This window comes from Leuresthes tenuis, unplaced genomic scaffold (genome assembly GCF_036924035.1).
Source record: "Leuresthes tenuis unplaced genomic scaffold, fLeuTen1.0.hap1 SCAF_8, whole genome shotgun sequence".
Taxonomy (NCBI): domain Eukaryota; kingdom Metazoa; phylum Chordata; class Actinopteri; order Atheriniformes; family Atherinopsidae; genus Leuresthes; species Leuresthes tenuis.
This window is the reverse complement of record NW_027325362.1, coordinates 19,767,759-19,787,386: the sequence shown is the minus strand read 5'-3', so window position 1 is coordinate 19,787,386 and position 19,628 is coordinate 19,767,759. Positions and strand designations below refer to the sequence as shown.

At 41.4% G+C, this 19,628-nt stretch overlaps 2 protein-coding genes across 5 annotated transcripts in view; both read right to left on the bottom strand.

The window, feature by feature from the left end:
• The window catches only part of disc1 (DISC1 scaffold protein), a 42,438-nt gene extending 31,688 nt beyond the window's left edge, over positions 1-10,750 (bottom strand). For 2 of the 3 annotated variants that reach the window (XM_072391286.1, XM_072391285.1), the window contains exons 1-5: positions 10,152-10,750; positions 4,868-5,814; positions 3,947-4,016; positions 1,370-1,526; positions 362-458 (exon numbers count right to left, since the gene is read on the bottom strand). In XM_072391286.1, the coding sequence (XP_072247387.1) occupies positions 362-458; positions 1,370-1,526; positions 3,947-4,016; positions 4,868-5,814; positions 10,152-10,221 (1,341 nt within the window). In that variant the 5' untranslated portion in view covers positions 10,222-10,750. Of the gene's footprint in view, positions 1-361; positions 459-1,369; positions 1,527-3,946; positions 4,017-4,867; positions 5,815-9,762; positions 9,818-10,151 lie in introns of those variants that run through there. The other variant, XM_072391287.1, reaches the window with a different exon arrangement.
• Positions 10,751-13,575: 2,825 nt separating this feature from the next.
• Positions 13,576-19,128, bottom strand: tsnax (translin-associated factor X). Of its 2 annotated transcripts, XM_072391284.1 has the most exons (7): positions 19,102-19,123; positions 18,804-18,918; positions 18,012-18,101; positions 17,824-17,938; positions 17,507-17,637; positions 14,750-14,871; positions 13,576-14,203 (listed from the first exon to the last, which is right to left on the bottom strand). In XM_072391284.1, exons 2-7 carry the CDS (start codon positions 18,817-18,819, stop codon positions 13,826-13,828), a joined length of 852 nt encoding a protein of 283 aa, XP_072247385.1. In that variant the 5' UTR covers positions 18,820-18,918; positions 19,102-19,123; the 3' UTR covers positions 13,576-13,825. The 2 variants fall into 2 exon arrangements, with proteins under 2 accessions (XP_072247385.1, XP_072247384.1); XM_072391283.1 differs by having other exon boundaries at positions 18,804-19,128.
• Positions 19,129-19,628: the final 500 nt, after the last annotated feature.

The following is a 19,628-nucleotide window of genomic DNA, read 5'->3' as shown; positions in this document are numbered from 1 at the left end:
CCTTTCCCAGCTGCCACCAGGGGAGAGGTGGGGTACAGCCTGGACAGGCCACTCACACTCATGTCAATGGTCATTTTAGAATCACCAATTAACCTAACCTAACATACATGTTTTTGGACGGTGGAAAAAAATCTGAATTCCCTGAGAGAACCCATACGTGCACTAGGACAACATGCAAACTCCACGCAGCAAAGCCACAGCCGAGACTAGAACGTGGAACCTTTTCGCTATGAGGCAACAATACTAACCACCACACCAGCCAAGTCTTTCTTAGAAAAAAAAACTCCTCTGCAACACTCACACAGAAACATTTGATGTGCCTCGAAGTGACGCAAATGACATAATGAAAGCTGAATGTTACCTCAACCTGCCGCTTCTCTTGAATCAGACGGTCTCTTCGTTGCAGTGGACCCTGCGATGAGTGGGATCGCTCGTCTGCGTCAGGCTCTGCACCCTCTCTGTCAACCAGCCAAAAACACACCGTTACATACAGATATTACAAAAGACAATGAGAACTTTTTCATGTTTTAATTTCAATTATATCTCTCTATCTACATTTCAAAACCGCTTTGGTCCATTTAAATGACAGCTTTGTACTGTGACGTTACAATAAAATACTGATACCACTATCACACGTCATGCCACTACACACAAAAAAATCAACTATTAACTATTATTATGATATAATCAAATAAAAATGTGGAAAAAATAGAAACACAAAATTGCTTCATGAGCTTCAGGTCCCATTTGTTCAGGATGCCCTCCGCAGAGGCCCCACCTGATTTCCTTCCTGTCAGGGGAGCTATTTCTGTGAGCCCCCCCCCCCCCCCCCCCCCCCCCCCCCCCCCCCATTGCCCCTTGCATCATCACAGTAACAATAGCATAAGAATAACAATAACAGGTTAGAGCAATAGAAAATAACACTATGTCTGGAACATAAAGAAGGGAGTTTCTCATTTAAAAACATTCCGTGATACTTTTCACTTGACTATATCCATCCATTCTCTATACCTACTTTCAGAAGCCAGGAGGTGCTGGATACACCCTGAGCATGTTACCAGTCTTTCACCGGGCGAACACAGACAGAAAAAACAACCATGCACAGTCACACTCATACCTACTGGCAAATTAGATCACAACCAATTAGTCTTACATGCATGTGTTTGGTCTGTGGGAGGAAACTGGAGCACACTGAGATAAGCCACGCAGGGAGAGCATGTTAATTCCACACAGAGAGGCTGCAGCAGAGGCTCAAGCGAGGGACCTTCTCACTCTGAGGCGACAATGCTAACGGCTGCGTCCACTTCAAAACAATTAACATCAGTTGTTATGAAGTGGGTCACAGTTATCAGTGTGTTGTGTGACTGACCTGGGCTGATTGCAGTCTGCCCTCTGGAGGGCGCTGTGCACCACCTGTCTGAGCCTCTCGAGGAACAAGGCCACGCTGGGCTGTCTGGACGGTAAACCCAGCTTCAGAGCTCCACGCTCTCTGCAGAGCTCCTCCAGCTTTTTCCCAAAACGCTCAGCTAAAAATCACACAAACAAACAGGCTGAATAACAAGCAGCAACATCTGCAAAACACTTGTTCACCAGCAGCTTGTTCCAAGCCAGTGTGGCAGGTTTCAGTTTCCATGGAGGCATTGTTTCATGCAAGCAGGAAGTTGGTGTTGGTTTATGTAGTTTGACAATCCACTCATTTTTCTATATTTAACTACTCAACTTTCCCTCAAGGAGAATGCTCTTAAAGAGGGGACACTAATGTAGCTACGGATCGGTTCAGAGTTTCCTGTTTTTAAGAATTTCTGTGAAATCTGAAAATAAAAAGAATGCATTTCTTTTTACTTGAAAAACAAGATTGACTTAAAAATTGAAATGGACCCTTTTCAGTTAGGATCATGGTCACATTTAAAAATCATGACCAGAAAAACAATAATCAACTGTCTTCTTTTGTGTACAAAACTTTATGGGAAGTAGAAAGTAGGTGAAGTTGTACAGGACACCTTCATTCTGCTTGCGCAACATTTCATGGAAAGCTGTTCTTAAGCTATTCAGGCACACAGAAAATCAAGTTAACGTTGTTTAAAAAGAGAGAGAACTTTGCAATGCACCGTATCTAAAGGCAAACAGAAAACCTGACATGGCATGTTGTACTGACCCAAATAATCAGTGCGCTCACACAGCTCCACTAGACAACAGATGTAGCTGATGTAATTACAGTATTTCTGTCACAAGGGTTCAGGAAATGGGTCAGAATACCATCTTGATTTGAAAATAAACTTTCCTCTGGTCCTCCCGAAAAAACATTCAGGTCAAAGTGGGTCTTGCAGGAAAGGAGTTTTGTCTTCAAAGATTCAAAGTTACCTTCAGAAAGCTTTTTTTAATGCAGCCTTTATATCTAAAACAGCACAAGATAAATGTGTGTGATGACACATGAAAATGTGTGCACAAAGCGTCGACAGCTTCAAGTTTCTCCTTTTCCCCATTAATTTGGTGTTCTCTGTTGTTTTTACCTATGAGTTTACTGGTTGACAAAGATGTTGAGTTTAGCACTTTCAAGTACAAACATACAGCAGGAGACACAAGATAAGACCAGCTCTGCTAAAAGTGAACCCAACTCCATATGCAATCCCCAAAAGAAGAGAGAAATGCTAAATATCAGAAGCCTCACATACATTCTAACCTAACTATTCCAGTCACAACTGTGCAGTAAGTTCAGGGGATGTCACTCTGTAAACAACAAAGCGTGTCTTCAGCTCTTGTTAATATGAGGCTTTCAGCTCTCACGTGCTTTATCAAATTTTTCAGTATGATCAGCAGCTAATTAGTAAGAAATCTAATAAAAGGTTAGTTCTATGTCAACTCACCTGACTCTCCCAGTTCTTGTCATTGATTTTCTTAGGGGGGTAAAAAATCAAGTGGAATCTTCCTCTTCTATAACAAACCATTTGATGCCCTCTCTAAGTTGTGATTTTATTAAACTAGGCCACAAGGCAACATGCAGTCATTTTTGCTCTTTTTTTAAGCTGAATTTAGGGTTCAGATTTTGTACTCAAAATGTACAGATTAAATCAATAAATACGACTTTACGCAAAGTACCAAATAAAAATGTGGCTTTGAAGGGTATTTTGACTGGATATTCTTCCAAGATGGATTGTTTTAGCTGACTTGAAGCAATGTATTGTACATTTTTACTTGTCACTGCTGATATATTAAAAATATAAATGTCATATTGCAACCTATGATCCTTTACAGGAAATATAAAACTTTTCATTGTGCAACTGGCAGCTATTTCAAAAAAGCTTATTTCATTGGTCAAATCTGTACAACAATGACTTTTCGAAATATGTGCGATATAGCTAATTTAATTAAGGTTAAAATAGCTCTGCCATAAAATTTGTATACAGGGTCTGCATTTTTAGTATTTCATCACATTTCAGTACACAAGGCAGACAAAAAATTAAATCTAATAAACCACAACCTACTGTAACCTTAAAAGTAAACCTGAAACCATGGATAGAACTACAAAAATTAAGAAATTTTTCAAAGAGCACAGGAGAAGTTTTTACTTGGATTTTTTCCAAAAGAAAAAAAAATCTATGACATTAACTGGGAGGTTTTGTTGAGTTGTAACAGAATGACCAAAGGCCACAGGGCAACTTGCCATATCTTTTTCTACTTAAAAGCAGACGTCCAACTGATAAATGTCTAAATCCTAACAACTCAGTAAAACCTTAAAATGACTTAGAAGGATGTTGTGCTTCTGCAGTTTCTGCCCTGTTCATCATCATTTTGCAAATATGCCGTAAACCGGGAGTTAATAATGGCATTATATCACGACAGAAATTCTAGCTAGTCCAGTGTTACCCTCCCATCAAACCTTTCCCTTCGGCAGCATCTTGTCAACTCAAAGCTACTTATTAAAGCAAGAGCTCAGTTCAAAGTTCACCTGCATCATAGTCGTCATCCAGAATGGCTTTCTGCTGGAGCCTCTGCAGCTTCAACATCATGGACTCAATCTAAGAGGGGGACAGAAGACAGAACAGTCAGTCCACAGGGCAATGCTCTTTAAACAGTCACTACAGACCAAAAAAAAGAAGCGTGGGTGCAACGACCGCCGTTTCAAAGTGGTCAGCAAGTTAAGAAGTGTGTGACACGATAAAAATAGAGCCATAATACCAGTACTGTGTTTTTGTTACTTTAAAATTGGGGATAAGATGAGTGGAAAGATTTTCAAAACTGAATATTTTTTCATAAAATAGAAATAAAATGATTTTCATAAAATAATTATATTTTGGCAAATTTCCCAAATATGTTCAATCAGTTGAAAAATTATTTCTGAAAAAAAGTCTTTTTACATCTTCCAGCCTGAATTACTTAAATAAAGCAACTTCAGAAGGTAAAGCTAATTTTTCACACGTTGCTTTTGACAAAGGATTTTTAAGAGGTTGAATGTTAAAGTATACATTACAGAAAAGATAAGTAACTAATAGAACTAATAGATTTTAGAACTGCATGTGTCAAAAAACTTTGGGAACCCTAGATAAACATGTGAACTATGCTTTCTGTAGTTCACTGTTTGTCTTAGAGAGGTGTTTTCACTCTTAACAAAACAAGCTTATCACCTTTGCTCTTCCCAAATGTTACAACAATATTCTTGTCTGCATTGTAAAAAAGAAGCTATGGCCAGGAGCTTGTTAGCTTATCTTAACACAAAAACTAAAAAATGTAGGCAAAAAATAGGCCTATTTCTCTTCAAGAGGACATCTTGAAGTGCTTTGGTCTTATTGTCTGACAGTAGTCTTGAAACTGACTTAAAGGTGACTGTGACTGCAGCTCTGCATGTCATTCCCACATCAGGAATACCCACCTTCGTGTGAGTGCGGTTGTTTTGGAGGCAGTCTTGTAGCACACCCTCGTACTTCTTCACCAGGTTGTCCCAGCCTTGCTCTGAGGCAGGTGTGGCGCTCTCGTAGCCGGAGGTGACAGAGGAGGCGGAGGCCGTGTCTGAGTCCACCGACAGCGAGGAGGTAACCTCTAAGTCTAGAGTCCGGGACTCGCAGTCGGCCAGGTGGGACGTTTCTTCCTTGCCACCCCACAGACATTCCCTCCAAAATCTCCCGCCTACTGAGAACTCCTCTTTCTGTATCTGGCTGCCTGGAGCAGAGGAGGCCAGAGACTGGACAGGAGTTGACTGCTTTGAAAAACTGTGCTCAATGGAGAAAGTGTCTGATTTTGTTTCAGGCAAGTTTAGTGCTTTAGATGATTGATTTAGTGGCTTTGGTCCCTGTACTGGCATAGTAGTTGTGCTTGTCCTCTGACTGTAGCTAAGTGACTGCTGGATGAAACTGAAACTGGAGTTAAAAGAGTCCTCTGGTGAAGACTGGAGGGCAGGGCTTGAGCTTAACCTGGTTTCATTCTGTGGCTGTGAGGACTCAGCTACACGGCTGGATACACTCTGAAGAGGACTGCAGTCCACAGGGGGATGAAGATGGGTAACAGAGCAGGGAAAGCTCTTACTCTTACTCTTCAAGGAGCTACATGTTGGTTTGTCATAACGTTGCTGATTCATTAAGGACACCTGAACAGCAGGAGTTAGACTAAGCCTCTGAACACTGCTTGCCTCAGTGATGTCAGTGTGTCGTCCAGATTTTCCATTCCTAATAAAAGTGGTGCTTTCGTCTTCCTCCTCCTCCTCCTCCTCCTCCTGACCACGAGCAGAGACCTGTAGTCTGGACTGCTCTCCTCTCATGTACCCTGGTCTTCGGTGGAGCCTCTTACGGCCGGAGCTGCCAGCTGTCCCTGATGCTCTGCCACCTGTCGATGCAGAGATTAACCATTAAGCTGGAAAAAAACGGTCATGGGGAAGATAAAGTGTGAGCTCATCGAGCTGGCAGGATTAACAATGCAAACATGGACTGCAGCAGGAAAATGTGACAATAAGCGTGCTAATTACACAAAAAGGAAAAACACTGTATTGTTGCTACACTCACTGTGGTATAACAAGACCAAAATTACTTTCAGTGTGTCCAAGCCCAGCACTCTTATTGCTAACTGAATGAAAAACAAGTTGGGCAGCTGTGTGACATTTCCCACAGTTCTTCTCCAGTTGTTGGGAAATACCAAAGCCACACAGTCACATTTGAGTTAAGACACACCCCTCGGTGGAAAAAGTGGCCACATGACACAACATTTGAGTTTGTTTATCTTTAAAAACACAGCCGCACTGCTTCAGAGAGCTGCTTCTCAAACCATGCTGAGGCTATTTCAACAAATGAATCTGAATGAGTCTGATGTTCAAGTAAGATGAAAACTACTCAGATGCTAGCAAGATCTATTAAACCAAAGAGCAAAATCAAAAGATCACTTGGTTATTACAAAAAGTACAAATATCTCAGAGGAAAGAAAAAAAAAGTTTCTTCCACAAACCCGATGCTGAAATAACAGCAGAAGTAGAAATCATTGAGCAGATTGCAAGTATTTCAACTATTAGCATCTGATGACCTCAGTGAGTACTTGAAAACATACCCAAAACACAGCTACTGTTGCTACTTTGTTAACCACCACGGGAGACAAACTGTAGTCCCCTTGAGAAGATGACTTGTGGCACAGAGGCGACCTGAATTTCCACACCTTCTTACAATTTAGGGCAATGACATATAACAATACATGTTCAAAACTGGGGGATTTTTTTTGGTTTATATAAGCTTCACAATTCTCCCAACAGTCAAAGATTTTTTGTTGAAGAAATTCTGATGTATTTTTGGTAAATGTATAGTGATAAACTTCTGAACTGGTCACAGGTTGCACTGAGGCAAACATTTGTGAAAAATCAGTGGATATGCTTGAAAAGAAATATACATATTTAACTTATTTAACGTTAGCTATTTTGCACTGATTCATGAGGCTCATTATGATATCAAAACGTTACAACTGAAGCAAGTAAAGAATGACTTAATCCTTAGATGATGCTGAGTCGGTCTCACATTGAGCGGTTTCTGATAAGATTTTGAAAACAGATCTTTAAAGAAAGTTAAGAAAACGGTAAGAAAACATTTTGTAAAAGAAGACCAATGGAGAAAGATGTAGGTACATTTCCACATCAAAGTGATGAAAGATTCTTGACTCCAGGCCAACGCTTTTATTCTAAATTTACTTTAAAAACACACGCTTGATTTTTCCAGTGCCAACTACGGGTGCAGCACCTTAAGTTTTGGATTCTGGGTAGCAGTGGAAATTTGAGAAATTGATGTGCCGGAGGGTTCGTTTTGCAGAAGCATCAAAAAAGTCCTCAGTCGAAGCCGATTTGAAAAAGCTGCCACTTTCACAAAATAGTTAGCAGGTGACTGGATAAAACGAACCACTAAATGAATAGGAGCTGCCATTGTTGATTATTATCACACATAAAATCCACCCACAGCTGGCAGTACAGGGCACTGTCATGACACTGGCTTATGATTGTGACCTCATGAGAATCCAGCTGTGTCTCAACATTAGATTTTGCTGATTGGACCTCTAAACATTACTGTATCCTCCCTATAAATTTGACATTGTCAACTTGTGGACAAATAGATGCCTATCCATCAGCTAAATAATATTGCAAAGCTGGGCGATAATTATATTGGATTTGACACTCAAAGTAGCCTGATCAGTTTGTCCAGCGTTAAGCCTATCTTGAAAGGCTTGTGCTATGATGATAAAGGCCAGTTTGTGTTGGGAGCTAGACACCTGCTGCAGTGCCACATGATTAATACATATAATGTGTAGGATTCAGAGGAGGAGGCAGGCTGAAATGATGGGAATCAACAGCCTCTTTGTGTACAGCTGCTTCCCCCTCTTTCACTCCTGGCTCTCAATTTTCTCTCCCCACTCATGCACACACCAAAAACACACAAAGACACACTGACACTTTTGTGCTGAAAACAGTGGGATCAGTCATACTACTGCCTTTGTAGAACCCTGTAAGACACTTTAAAATTCCTGACAGCACAACCGCATTATTAGTGATAAAAACTAACAAGATAATTCGCGACAGCTATCTGTGCTGATGCTCCTCATTTGTATCTTTAGCTGAAGTGTATCATATTTCTGCAGCTATGCGTCATGACAGGAATGCAGGGGATCAAACAAATCATGATCATGAAGCAGCCACTGTGACTTTCAGTGATGTCAACTGTAAACTATCCCATGTGACCAAAGAGGAGGAGGCACAAAAAGACACCACTTAAAGGAAAGTTGGAATGTCAGCCTGCATAGAGAGCAGGATTTACAGCGAGAGTGACATCGGGGAGTTCCTATTGTGTCTAGGCAGCATAAGTGTAGAGCAGAAGACCCTGTTCAATAAGAGCTGTCTGTCCACTGGGACCACCACAGAAAAGCTCAAGTTACACACGGCTCCATCCATTAGCGCTGCTTTGCAGACGTGGCTACTGTTCCATAGCCAATTTCAGAAACCCAACCCTCACTGGAGGTACCAAATACAACTGTACACCGCCCGCCATCTGGTGCGGTTGTGTTTATTATATTGAGCACCCTCTCAGTAGTCACAGAGCCTGGCAAGTGAAAGGAGAGGGACTTGTTGATGGGGTTACTAAATCCTCGCCATACTGCAATTACACAAAGACGGCTCTTCCCAGTAAAGGGGAAGGAAATGCCTAAGGGCTCATTCTGTCAGATTGTCTGTGTGTGTGTGTCTGTCTGTCTCCTGTTGTGTGAGAGTGTGTGTTGTCAGGGGCATCTACATCTCAGCCTTTAAGAGGTATGTCACTGACTGCTTCCTGTGAGGCTCTGAGCTCATACAGTTTGCCAGGAATTCCGGCAGAAAACACAAATAAGCAGAAGGACCCCTAAAGCGGTTCAAACGATAAAACAATCCCAAGCCTTCCCACTGTAACTTGTTACTTGAGGTAAAGCTGTAAAAACTGAGAAAATGAAACGCAAGACCCAAAAGAGGCACAATTATTTACCTATGGAGATTAAAGAGGCCCTCCTCAGAGGCCTTCAGGTTAAACACGGCGTCCTATTGGCCGCTCAAGTGCTTCAGCCAAAGAGCAGAGGAATGCAGAGGATCTCATAAAAACACAAACGTTCGAGGAACAAGATCAGCACCGGGGGGCACACACAAGCAGATCTGCATGTCAGCAACCTCCTGAGAAGCAGCACTGCTCAACAGATGCGCAACATCACGCCACTTGTGACCAGCCACGGCAGCAGAAATAAGGAAGCGAGAGTATCTATTAACCTATCTGAAAACAACACTGTTTAGTTGACAGGAAACTTAACTATCCTATATGAGATTGCAGACTTGCATCTCTCCTGTGCTATTGTGAGACTATAATACAAAAACTGCTCCATTTCCTGCACGGTCACATGAGGATCATAAAAAAGGCTTAGTACGATAGAGTTGATGCTGCATATTCTCTTCATAAAAGGTCATTTAATTTCTGCATTTCTGCATCAATTAGAAACTAAAAATGTGTGGAAAATGGGAACATTTTTTTAAGTAAAATAGCTACTAGATCACAAAACATAGGGGAAGCTATTTCTGAAGCTCGTCCACACTTCTGCTAGATTTCATAGAAAGGAGGGAGAAAAATGTTTTTCCATTGGCCTATAGACATCCTGTATGAGCATAACTGGCTTGCAGGCAGCTTCAGCCTGTAAGGGAGTAGATGTGCAAGATCGATAGGAACATGTCAGCATAACTCATCTCCACTTTGTCCAGATATTGCAGAAATAGGATTTAGTCATTTTTCAACTCATCACCTCTCCTCACTCCTCCTACAGGCTGGCTGGTAGGGAGCATTTGGGTGACTGGGAACCTTCGTGGACATTTTCCAGAAACTGTAGTTAACAATGTGAGTGACTCTCAGTCTGGGAAAAAAAAAAGCTGATTATTTATTGAGCTGGAACAGTTTCAAAACTTAGCCACATAAACATCCTCTGAATACTCACTGAGAACTCTTCTGGAGTCCCCCTTAAAGAACTTTTACTTTCTGGTAAAGTCATTATTTGTTTAAGCTTATCTTGTTATAACACAATAATATAAAGCTGCCAATGACGACTCAGGATAGCCTTTCAAGTCCCTGCAACAGATTACGGTTCAAGTTCATGTGAGAACCGCAGATGGTAGTTTTATAAAATAGTCGATTTACCTTCAGTGACTTCGCAGTGTTGAAGCAATGAGTTCTTGTGACATTCGAGTCCCATCAGTCCAGCAAACATCTTTCTGTTAATAAAAAGCGGTTTGTGTTGAGAAGTTGGAGAACAGATCCCGGTACTGTAGAGTTACATCGACCATGTTTTAGAAAAAGCGGAGCCAGGCAAAAGGACTGATCTCATTTCCGTTGTGGAAAGTGAACCAAAGCTGATTTCTCTCTCTCTTTCTCTCTCTCTCTCTCTACTTCTGAGTAACGCATGGAAGCGACTTTTCCGCGGTCTCCTTTGCTTATAATAAACATATCCTGGCACCAGAATCTTATTGATCGTTCATCGCGTCAGATTCTTAATTTTTTTCCCCCTCTGCGGCAAACAAGTGGGTCCAGTTGCGCATTCACGGTCTGGAGAGAAAAGACGGTCTTCATGTCATGTTCTTAAAGGCAAAAGAGAAAAAAGAAACATCCCGCTGTGTGGTGTGATGGTCCAAGTGCAACCGAGAAAAGTCTGTTTGTCGACACATAAATCACCGATCAATAATCCGTTAGCTGCTGCGCCCGTGCGTCACGCGTCGTGCTGGAGCAACGTGAGGAGCTCCTACGTGTTTAGGAATTTGACTCCAGACTCCTCAGAGCGCCTCATTACCACAGCGGGCAGTCTACAGTATGAACGCTGCAGCGGACACATATCCGGATTAAACGAGACAGCAACTTTTTCAATTTTTAAACATGCTTTATTTTAAGACCATATTGAATCGGAAAGAGGAACAGAGGAAGATCAGTTTTATCCCGTAAATAGTTATATAACAGTTCACATGCGCAAATTAGTTTGTGAATCAAATCATGTATAGTGCTGTAAGCTTTTTTGCTGTAACTTCAAGATTAGCTATAAAAGTATATTGAATTGATTTTTTTTTTAACGTCAGTCTTCCATGCACATGTTGGGGCTTCAACAAATTGTTCCATTCTTTCTGCAGAATCTACGGGAGGATTACAGCTCCAGACCCCACACAGAGCAAAGTCTTTTCATCCTCCTTCCCACACTCCCAATGGTTCTATTCATTCAGCCTGGCTGGCTAATGGACAGGACTCCTAAAGATGAAAAAAAAAAAAAGCTCAGTTGAGTAGAAAGCAGAGTGTAGCAAAGTACAAGCTATCCTATCATGGATGAAAATATGGGCTTTATTGAAAAGAACGCAGAAAAGTTTGATGGACTTGTTGTATGTAGGCAGACAAATCAACTAACTGCCGTGAGTGGAGTGTTTGACTGCCAGGAGAAGTCTCTTAAAAGAAAATATGTCAATTTGGTAAAGGTGGCAAAGAGGTTTAGAACTTCGACTCCAACAACAGAACGACAGCGACACAAACTGACAAGAAAATGAGTTAGTAAAATGAGAAATCCTACATACATATACATCCGCAATACATCCTACTCATCAGGTTTGGCCCAGTCTGCCTCTTTATCTGCTCCCATAGAAAATGCAAATAATGGGTCTTAGCAGTTCCAGCAGCCATTTGGGATGTATTTTTACTTTGCTCACTGTGACATGTCACAATGTGAACTGCAAACCAGCTCAAAGGATTGCATTTGTGTAGGAGAGATGGTTTCATTGGAATCCATCCGGAGCTCAATGTACACATCGCCTGTTATTAGGTTACAGTTAAAACTAAGTTCATTCAAATCAGTGGTAAAGTTTGATTTATGCTGAATGTTTCTTTGTCTCAAAACTCGGAATAATGCAAACAGGTGACAAATCACAGTAACAGTGTTAGAAGTGTTTTTGCAAAAAATGCACAAAATGATTGATGTGTTTTATCTATAAATAGAAAGAATTGTACATGCATTTGTCTTGGATGCGCCTGATATTTTACACCATTGTTTTCAAGGAAAACACCAGGGAGTCCACAGAAACATCAGGATTTGGGCAATCTGAATTATATACAGATTAATGTATATAGTACATGCATACCATCCAGGAGCTGTGGAGCAAACTGAGAATCATTGTAGGCTTTTCAACCTCATGGCTCTGAAAAAAGTACTGTAAAAAATAACCAATATACAGATTCTTTAAAAAAATTTCACTTGCGTCATGGCAGTGTCTTACCATTTGCCTTATCTATTTAATTATTCATTTATTCTATGTTTTGAAGAACATACAGGTCAAATGCAACAGCTTCACTGCAGATCAAAATCTAGGGCATGAATTATTTTGGGCTTGACTTGTGACATGCTGAATGCACATCCTCCTTTCACCAGCAGATGTCAGGCTTCGCCTAGATTTAATCTCCAGGTCTGCTTCCACTCACTCTTTACTTTCAGTCACCTTCAGAGCTCACGTTACATGTCTTCAAGGCTTGAACAAGTTATCTGGGGTCAACACTGCTCTTCATATTCAGTTTGCTTTGTTCAATAAACTTTCCCCATATTCTGATCACTACTTTTAAGTGATGTTCATAGTGATATTTGTAGTTGGGTTTTTCTATGCTTCTAAAGGTGCACCATGTCATATCAAATTTGTTTACAAAAAGCAAGAAAAGAGTCAGAGTGGATCACACGCTGCACATTGTCCACACCCTGACTGGTCAGAGCTCTTTTGTCAGAATGAAGATGACCTACTCAACATCACGTGAGCGGTTATAAAGTTATGGCTGATGGGTGTACGTGACTCTCTAGTGGAAGGCGAGTCAAGGTGTCAAAATGTAGTGCAAAAAGTGAGCAGCAGGGAGCAGACTTAAATCTCATTAGCAGTCTGGTCCACTGAGGTTCTCTTTATCAAGAACAAAACAGTAATGTGGGACGCGTTGATGATACAAATTACTGCTCACCAAACATACAACTAATGGCTTACATTTGTCACAAAGCAGTCTTTATTATAAGATCATTTATAATAAGAAATGATATTGCTGCAAGCTAAGGAGCTGTCAAGGAGGTAAAAGTTTGAATAATCTCATTCATAAAGCGACGCTTCCTTTTAGTTTAGTTTCCCAAAACACAGCATGAAAAGCATCTATTACTGATTAGTTAAAACAATCATTACTTCTGCTGTTTTTCACCCCGTCAAACATCCATCTGGACAGCGATAATAAACACCATCAGGTGAGGAGGAAACAGCGGGAGGATATCAGTTCTCTGCCAGGAATATACCTCCGTATGCTCAGAGCCTTCCTTTGAATTCAAGTCATTGCAGTTGGGTGAGCAGAGGGCAGAATGAGAAGGCAAAGGGGTTGTGTGTGTGTGTGTGTGTGTGTATAGCTGCCAGTGTACAAAGGTTGCATGTTCCTCCTCCACACAGAATGTGGTGAGAGCAGGCAGCCAATGGTTCCACCTTAGATTATCTGTGTGTGATAGAGCGAGGGGAGGGCAGAGAGAAAATAAAATAAACACACACTATCAAAGCAGGCCGAAGATTGGGAGAGCATGGCATATTTGGCACAGAGCTTTTATTCATGCAAAACAACTGAAGTCACCAGATTCTTATCAAACAAGAAAAAACATTGTCTATTGTAACACTGCTCTTACTGTAAATTAGGGGGAAAAAAGTTTTTTAAAAAAACATGTCGCCAAACATATTTCAAATTCCAGTAAAAATGCAAACATCACAGAGGAACAACACTGAAACAGACAACGACGGCACTGAGAACATGAAGAGTGCTGCTGAGGCTGCAGCTCAGGATTAAACCGCTCCCTCCTCCGGGTCGATGAGTGTGGTCCTACTGCAGAACACGTCAGCCAGCATGTGCTTTGGGATCTCTGAGCCGCGGACCTGGAGGGTGTAGCAGGCGTCCTCCACTTTGCCCAGGCTCTGTCGCAGCGTGTGCAGCTTCTTGGACACCTCGTACGGGCCCGTGTTACCTATGTAGGAGAAACCGTCGTGGATCTGCCGCAGGAACTGGCTCAGCTGGAAGGGTGTGTCGATGTCGCCGTTGCCCACGCTGCTGATGCACATTCGCATCAGCTCTCCCGTCAGATCGGCCACGCCGAGCAGGTAGTCGGATGGCGTGACCTGGAAGGTCAGAACCTGAGCTCCTAAAGGAGGGGCTTCATCTGAACCCTGAGGTGAAAGCGTGACGAGAAACAATCTAAAATGACACCAATCACTTTCTCATCCCGACAGGACACAACATCCACAACGATGACAACTGTTACAAGATGCGCTGTGCGTCTATTTGTTTGGAAAAGAATTTAGTCTGTATCACCTATAAACTTTGAAAGTAGCAGCAGGGTGGATACAATGCTATCAAGATAAGAAGCTCATGAATGACACAGTAAAATCCAACGTGACCTTTGTGAGCAATTAGCACGGCTTCCAAAGAAAATAATGGACAAATGAACACATCGTTTCTTAGGTTGATCGCAGTCTCTTAGCTGTACGTTAAATAGAAAGCTAAGGAGGACATATTTGTGCAGAGGGACATGAGGGAGGTATCAACCTAACCGACAGCAAGAGAGAAAATAAGATGTTGTGCCTTTTAAGAAGTAAAAATACAAAAATAAAAAGAACTCCTCAATCTTCTCAGTGCGTCCCATGGCTGTGAATTTGACTAAGAGTGTTATATGATGACGAGCAGTTTAAGCATGAGGTCATGATCAAACGTACCTTGGGATCCGCCTTCTCTGCTGTCGTGTACACCAGTCTGGCATTAATCTCCTCCAGGCTGATAAGGCTGCGATGACGGATATAATGCAGGAAAGAGACGGCCTCCACATATTCCTGAATCCCTAAAGCATAGAATTCCACTGTAATGAATCACAGCAACACACCAGCAAGTACACCCAGTTACTTCATTGGCTGAGCTGCTGAAACTGATGCAGATGCTGCATTTGTTTGCAATTTACAAAAAAAATTACCGCAATTACTAAAAATAAGGTCAAGCGCCTATCAAAGGGCACGGCAGATGTATAACCACTACCTGCTATTTGTACACAATAGATGACAGATGAAGATAATCATTCATATAAAACCTGTTTCCTGTCTCCGTGGCTGAGATGACCTCTCATTTGTTTTCAGCTCCTGAGTAAACAACAATCAAATAATCACAGGACGGAAGACTTTGTGTCTGAAGTTTACCTTTGGAGCTGCAGTTCAACTTCAAAGGGTCAACTATGTCCCTGCAGTGGAGCGAATCAGGAGGATGTGCTTCATATCTACTTGGCTCTTTCACTCTGACACTCCAATTTGCATTTACATGGGCCAAAGCTATTGCAGCAATCAGCTGCTCTGCACTCTGAGGAGTCGGAGGAGGGGGACGAGAACTTCAAGATCACAGCTGCTCAAGTTGCTCAGATCACCACAAGGATCTCTCGTCTGTCAACTTTAATGGTTCGCTCATTACGGATTAATAAAGGCCCTCATTATCCATTTTCCCATCCAGCTTCTAATGGCGAGATTTGGTCCTGCACACGGACAACTGCAGGAATCAGTGATGTCTCGATGTTGTATTTGGAGTCAGCCAAGAAAACACGCTTAAACATCAACAGGATAACAGCATCTATGGTGGGAGGTACTCTGCACGTGTGCACAAGGAGATCAACAGGCACACATACACAGAAACTAGCAAACATGTGAACAAGAGCCCGGAGCTTTATATGGACCCACTGATAAAATGTCACAACGTGTGCGCATGTAATGTACAACAGCTGTGTTACTCTGAGCAAGGCATGTGCATGAGTTCATTTTATACCCAAGTAGAGAAAATGATGGATGCCTCAAATCAGAATAGCTGTCATAGATTTAAATCACAAGTAAATTACACCTATTAAATCCAGCCCTAGTGCAGCATACTACCAGCCAAGTATATATTGTAGGCCCAGCCCCTATTTTCAAAAAAAAAAATGCCACAAGGCATCTAAACAATGCCAGTGGTTCACATCTGTGCTTCTGACCTGAAGAGGACATGACATAATCTGAGGTGGACAGGATATGACATGAGAAGGTTACACAAGCTTTGAGGCAGGCAGAGTTCAGTTCCTGAGCTTACTGCCAGGAGCAGTCCGTGTTATTTACTCTGAAGCAGCAGTTACCTTTGGTCAGTCAAACCGAGAAAAGAATTACTGGACATAATGTCCAAACAATGACGAGGGGGGTAAAAAAAAAAAGAAAAAAGAAAAACAACTGGAAACAGGAGAGATTTTACTGGCACGGCGTCTGGAAAAGTTGAGAGCTGAGCGTGTGTGCGAGGCCCGACTGGAGCGGCTCACCTAAAAACAGTCTGGCATACTGCATTAAAAACTGGAAAAAAATATGTAACGCATTCATCGACTCAGAATACCAAGGATTTAAATGTTAATTGAGCTTAATGTTTGATCACAGAGCGGTTCACTGAGTTGCAGGCGAATCATGGGAAAAACACATTTCTGTTTTCACCGCCTCATTGCAGCGGTCAAGCTAAAGAGCTTATCAAAGTGCCACATTGCCCTGTTATCAGTGGCAGTTGTGTTCAGATTTAGCCCACAATATCTTTGATGGTCCATAAATATATATATATTTAAAAAAACTTTTAAAAACTGGCCAATTACACATGCCTAGAGACTCCTGCAGGGGAACAAATCCAGTGAGCACAGTCGCAATCTAATAAGGTTTAAAAAAAAGAAAAAAAGAGGAAGAAAATTAAACCACTAATTGGTGGAAACTGCCACTGGTCACGTCGTGAAGGATGCAGCAATGATTCCTGCGTGACCGCAATCTAAAAATGACTTCCCCAGCTGCTAGATAACAGCTCACCCTCACTCCCACAACAGTTTTTCTCTAAACTCTGCAGACATTATGGCTACGCTGACAAAAACTGGTGCTAGTCTGAAAACAACGTTATCAGAGGGTGTGTCTATCATATCCAGGCCTGCATCAAGGTCACGCTCTCACACTATCAGCGACTTCAAGCTCAACTATGGAGGACGAAAAATATGACCCGAGTGTAAATAAACAAACTCAATCAAATGTTTGTTTGTTACGCGTTGAGTTGCTATCTATTTCTGTATGCTTACATTTCTCTAGTTCTTTAATTCTATCATTCCGTGTCTTCATGTTAACTGGATAAACAGCCTTAACCTCAGTTTAAAGCAAGACCGGCCAACAAGTCAGACAGAAGTTAACAATAAACTAGCGCTCACTTCACTAAACTTATACCAAATCTGTCTGTGCAGCAAATTGTGTGGCTTTAATACAAGTGTTTGATGCATGCGCCTCCCTTCTGAAGGTCACAGTTCTTTAATGGCCTTTGCAGTATCTTTGTCATTTCTATGGTTATGTTTCTGGCAACTTAGACTCAAACATCTTTGCACCCACTCTCATTAGCAGATAATAAAGCAGCTGGATGAAGTTTACGAAGGCATTCTCACAAGTTGTATGACAACTCACCTGGAGTGAAGGCTCTGTGAAACTGAAAAATATCTTCTCCTCTCAGCTCTTCAGCCACCTGACCGATCTTCTGCCTGACTCCGTCCAGTTTTATTTCGGCCTCATTCAGAACACCCTCTACATCTGGTACACTTCACACCAAAAGAGAGTAGATATTAGAAGAACTTTGACTGGGAATTAGAATTAGAATCTACAGGTGAAACAGAATTATCTTTTCTGACGAGACATTTATAATTAACGTTATTTTCTTTATACCCTGAAGTAGTCAATATATCTATATTTTCTATACTAAAATCTCTTCCAAAGTTAAAACGTACTTGGTTACTCTGTGCAAAAGGAAAATGGTCCTCTTGCTTTCGATAGTGATGTCTCTGCTGAGCTTAACGAGACGCTCGTGTTTGTCATGTTTGGTGTCGAGCTCCTGCTGGAAAACTTAAAAGACACAAAGAAAGTTTTAAATACTAGTTCAAACAGAAAAAAAAGAGTGCAGTTAGGACGCGGTTACCTCTGAAGGCAGCAACGACAGGTGAGGAAGGGTTGGCGCTCGCTTCGCGCTCCTGGGCTGCAGCGGCATTTTTCCGTGAACATCGCTCACCTGACAATGCCGAAAAAGCCAGGTGATGTTGTAGTATGAGTTCAATCATAAAAGCCTTGGGCTGCTGCCATTTTGTTCGAGCTCAATGTAACAAATAAAGGGACACTTCACCCAAAATGCTGGATGTGCCAGGTGGATTCTGAATTAATGTTTGATTAATGTAAACAATTCCATTTTTGCACATTCCCGAGAAAATAAAAATGCTAATGCTCTTTGAATATGTGGACTTGCATATCATACTATTACATTGCGTTCATATCAATGGAATAACAATACATGCAAATAAATACATCGTCCAAACAAGCAGTGACACAGTTCTAACGCTAAACCGAGAGTTTAGTACAGTTTAGTGAACAAGTATAGTCAATTTTAACCAAGAAAACTCGACCCTATTTGTCTTTTTTGACAAGAAACAAAATTAACTGACTGCATTTGTGTTTTTAAGTGATAGTCAGTAAAATAGCGGCTGGTGTTTGGCTATAAGATGAGGTAAAAGGCACAGAAAACACTGTTCCAATAGGAACCATTGGCCATTTAAACATTTTTACAGAATTTCTCCTAGCAGTTTAATTAAACTCGCTCGAAATGGTGGTTTCAGATAAGTATCGTTAGCTAAAGTTAACCACATAGCTAACAGGGTATCGCAAACAACTCGACTGAAAATGCGATTACTCAAATTAAATTGTGAAATACTGGACTGACCTTCTCGCTTATCCATTACTTCAACGCTGCAGTTTATACGTTTAATAGATCCTAAACTCTGTTGTGGGGGTCTATCTTAACTGGTTTAGCCCCCGACGTCCCAGCTCTGAAGCAACTCTAACAAGGTAGGATATTTATTTCACACGAAGACTGTTGTCAAGAATATAAGATAAAACAGCTCTACTCATTCAGAGCATTAATGTCTCTACAAGCTGGTAAACGTGTTTAATAAAGAGGGTATATCCATTACTGCATAAGAAATTAACTTGTTTTTTTAATAGCAGGCACTCATGCAAACCTCGTTCATCGCGGGGCTTTTGCGCTATTTACATGCGTAGCAGGAAATGCAGCGAGGTGCATCACGGGAGATGTAGTGCCACGATGGAAGGTGTTTTTTTTTCTTTGTTTGTTTGTTGTTGTTTTTTCAAAAAGGTGACATCCCAGCATTCTGAGAACATATATTTTCTAATTTGGTTTTCAAAAACATTTACAAATAATTCAGACTATGTTCTATGACCACATTCAATTGTTTACTCTCATTTCATTACATTACACGCTTCGCACAAGTTTTCTTATTGCACATGTGGTTGACCTTAGCCAAAGCCCTGCAGCTAGATTGGCCTGTATTTGTTAAAGTATGTGTTATCCAGGTTTTTTTTTTTTTGGTTCTGTTGACATTACTTATCTCGGTCACTTAAATGAATTACACTTTAGTACCCTGATCTTTCCCACCGCGGCCCCTCCCTCTATTTTCTGTGCTGTGTACGTGCTGCATGAGTGGTGCCAATAGGATCTTAAGCCTTGACCCCCCCGCACAACTCAACA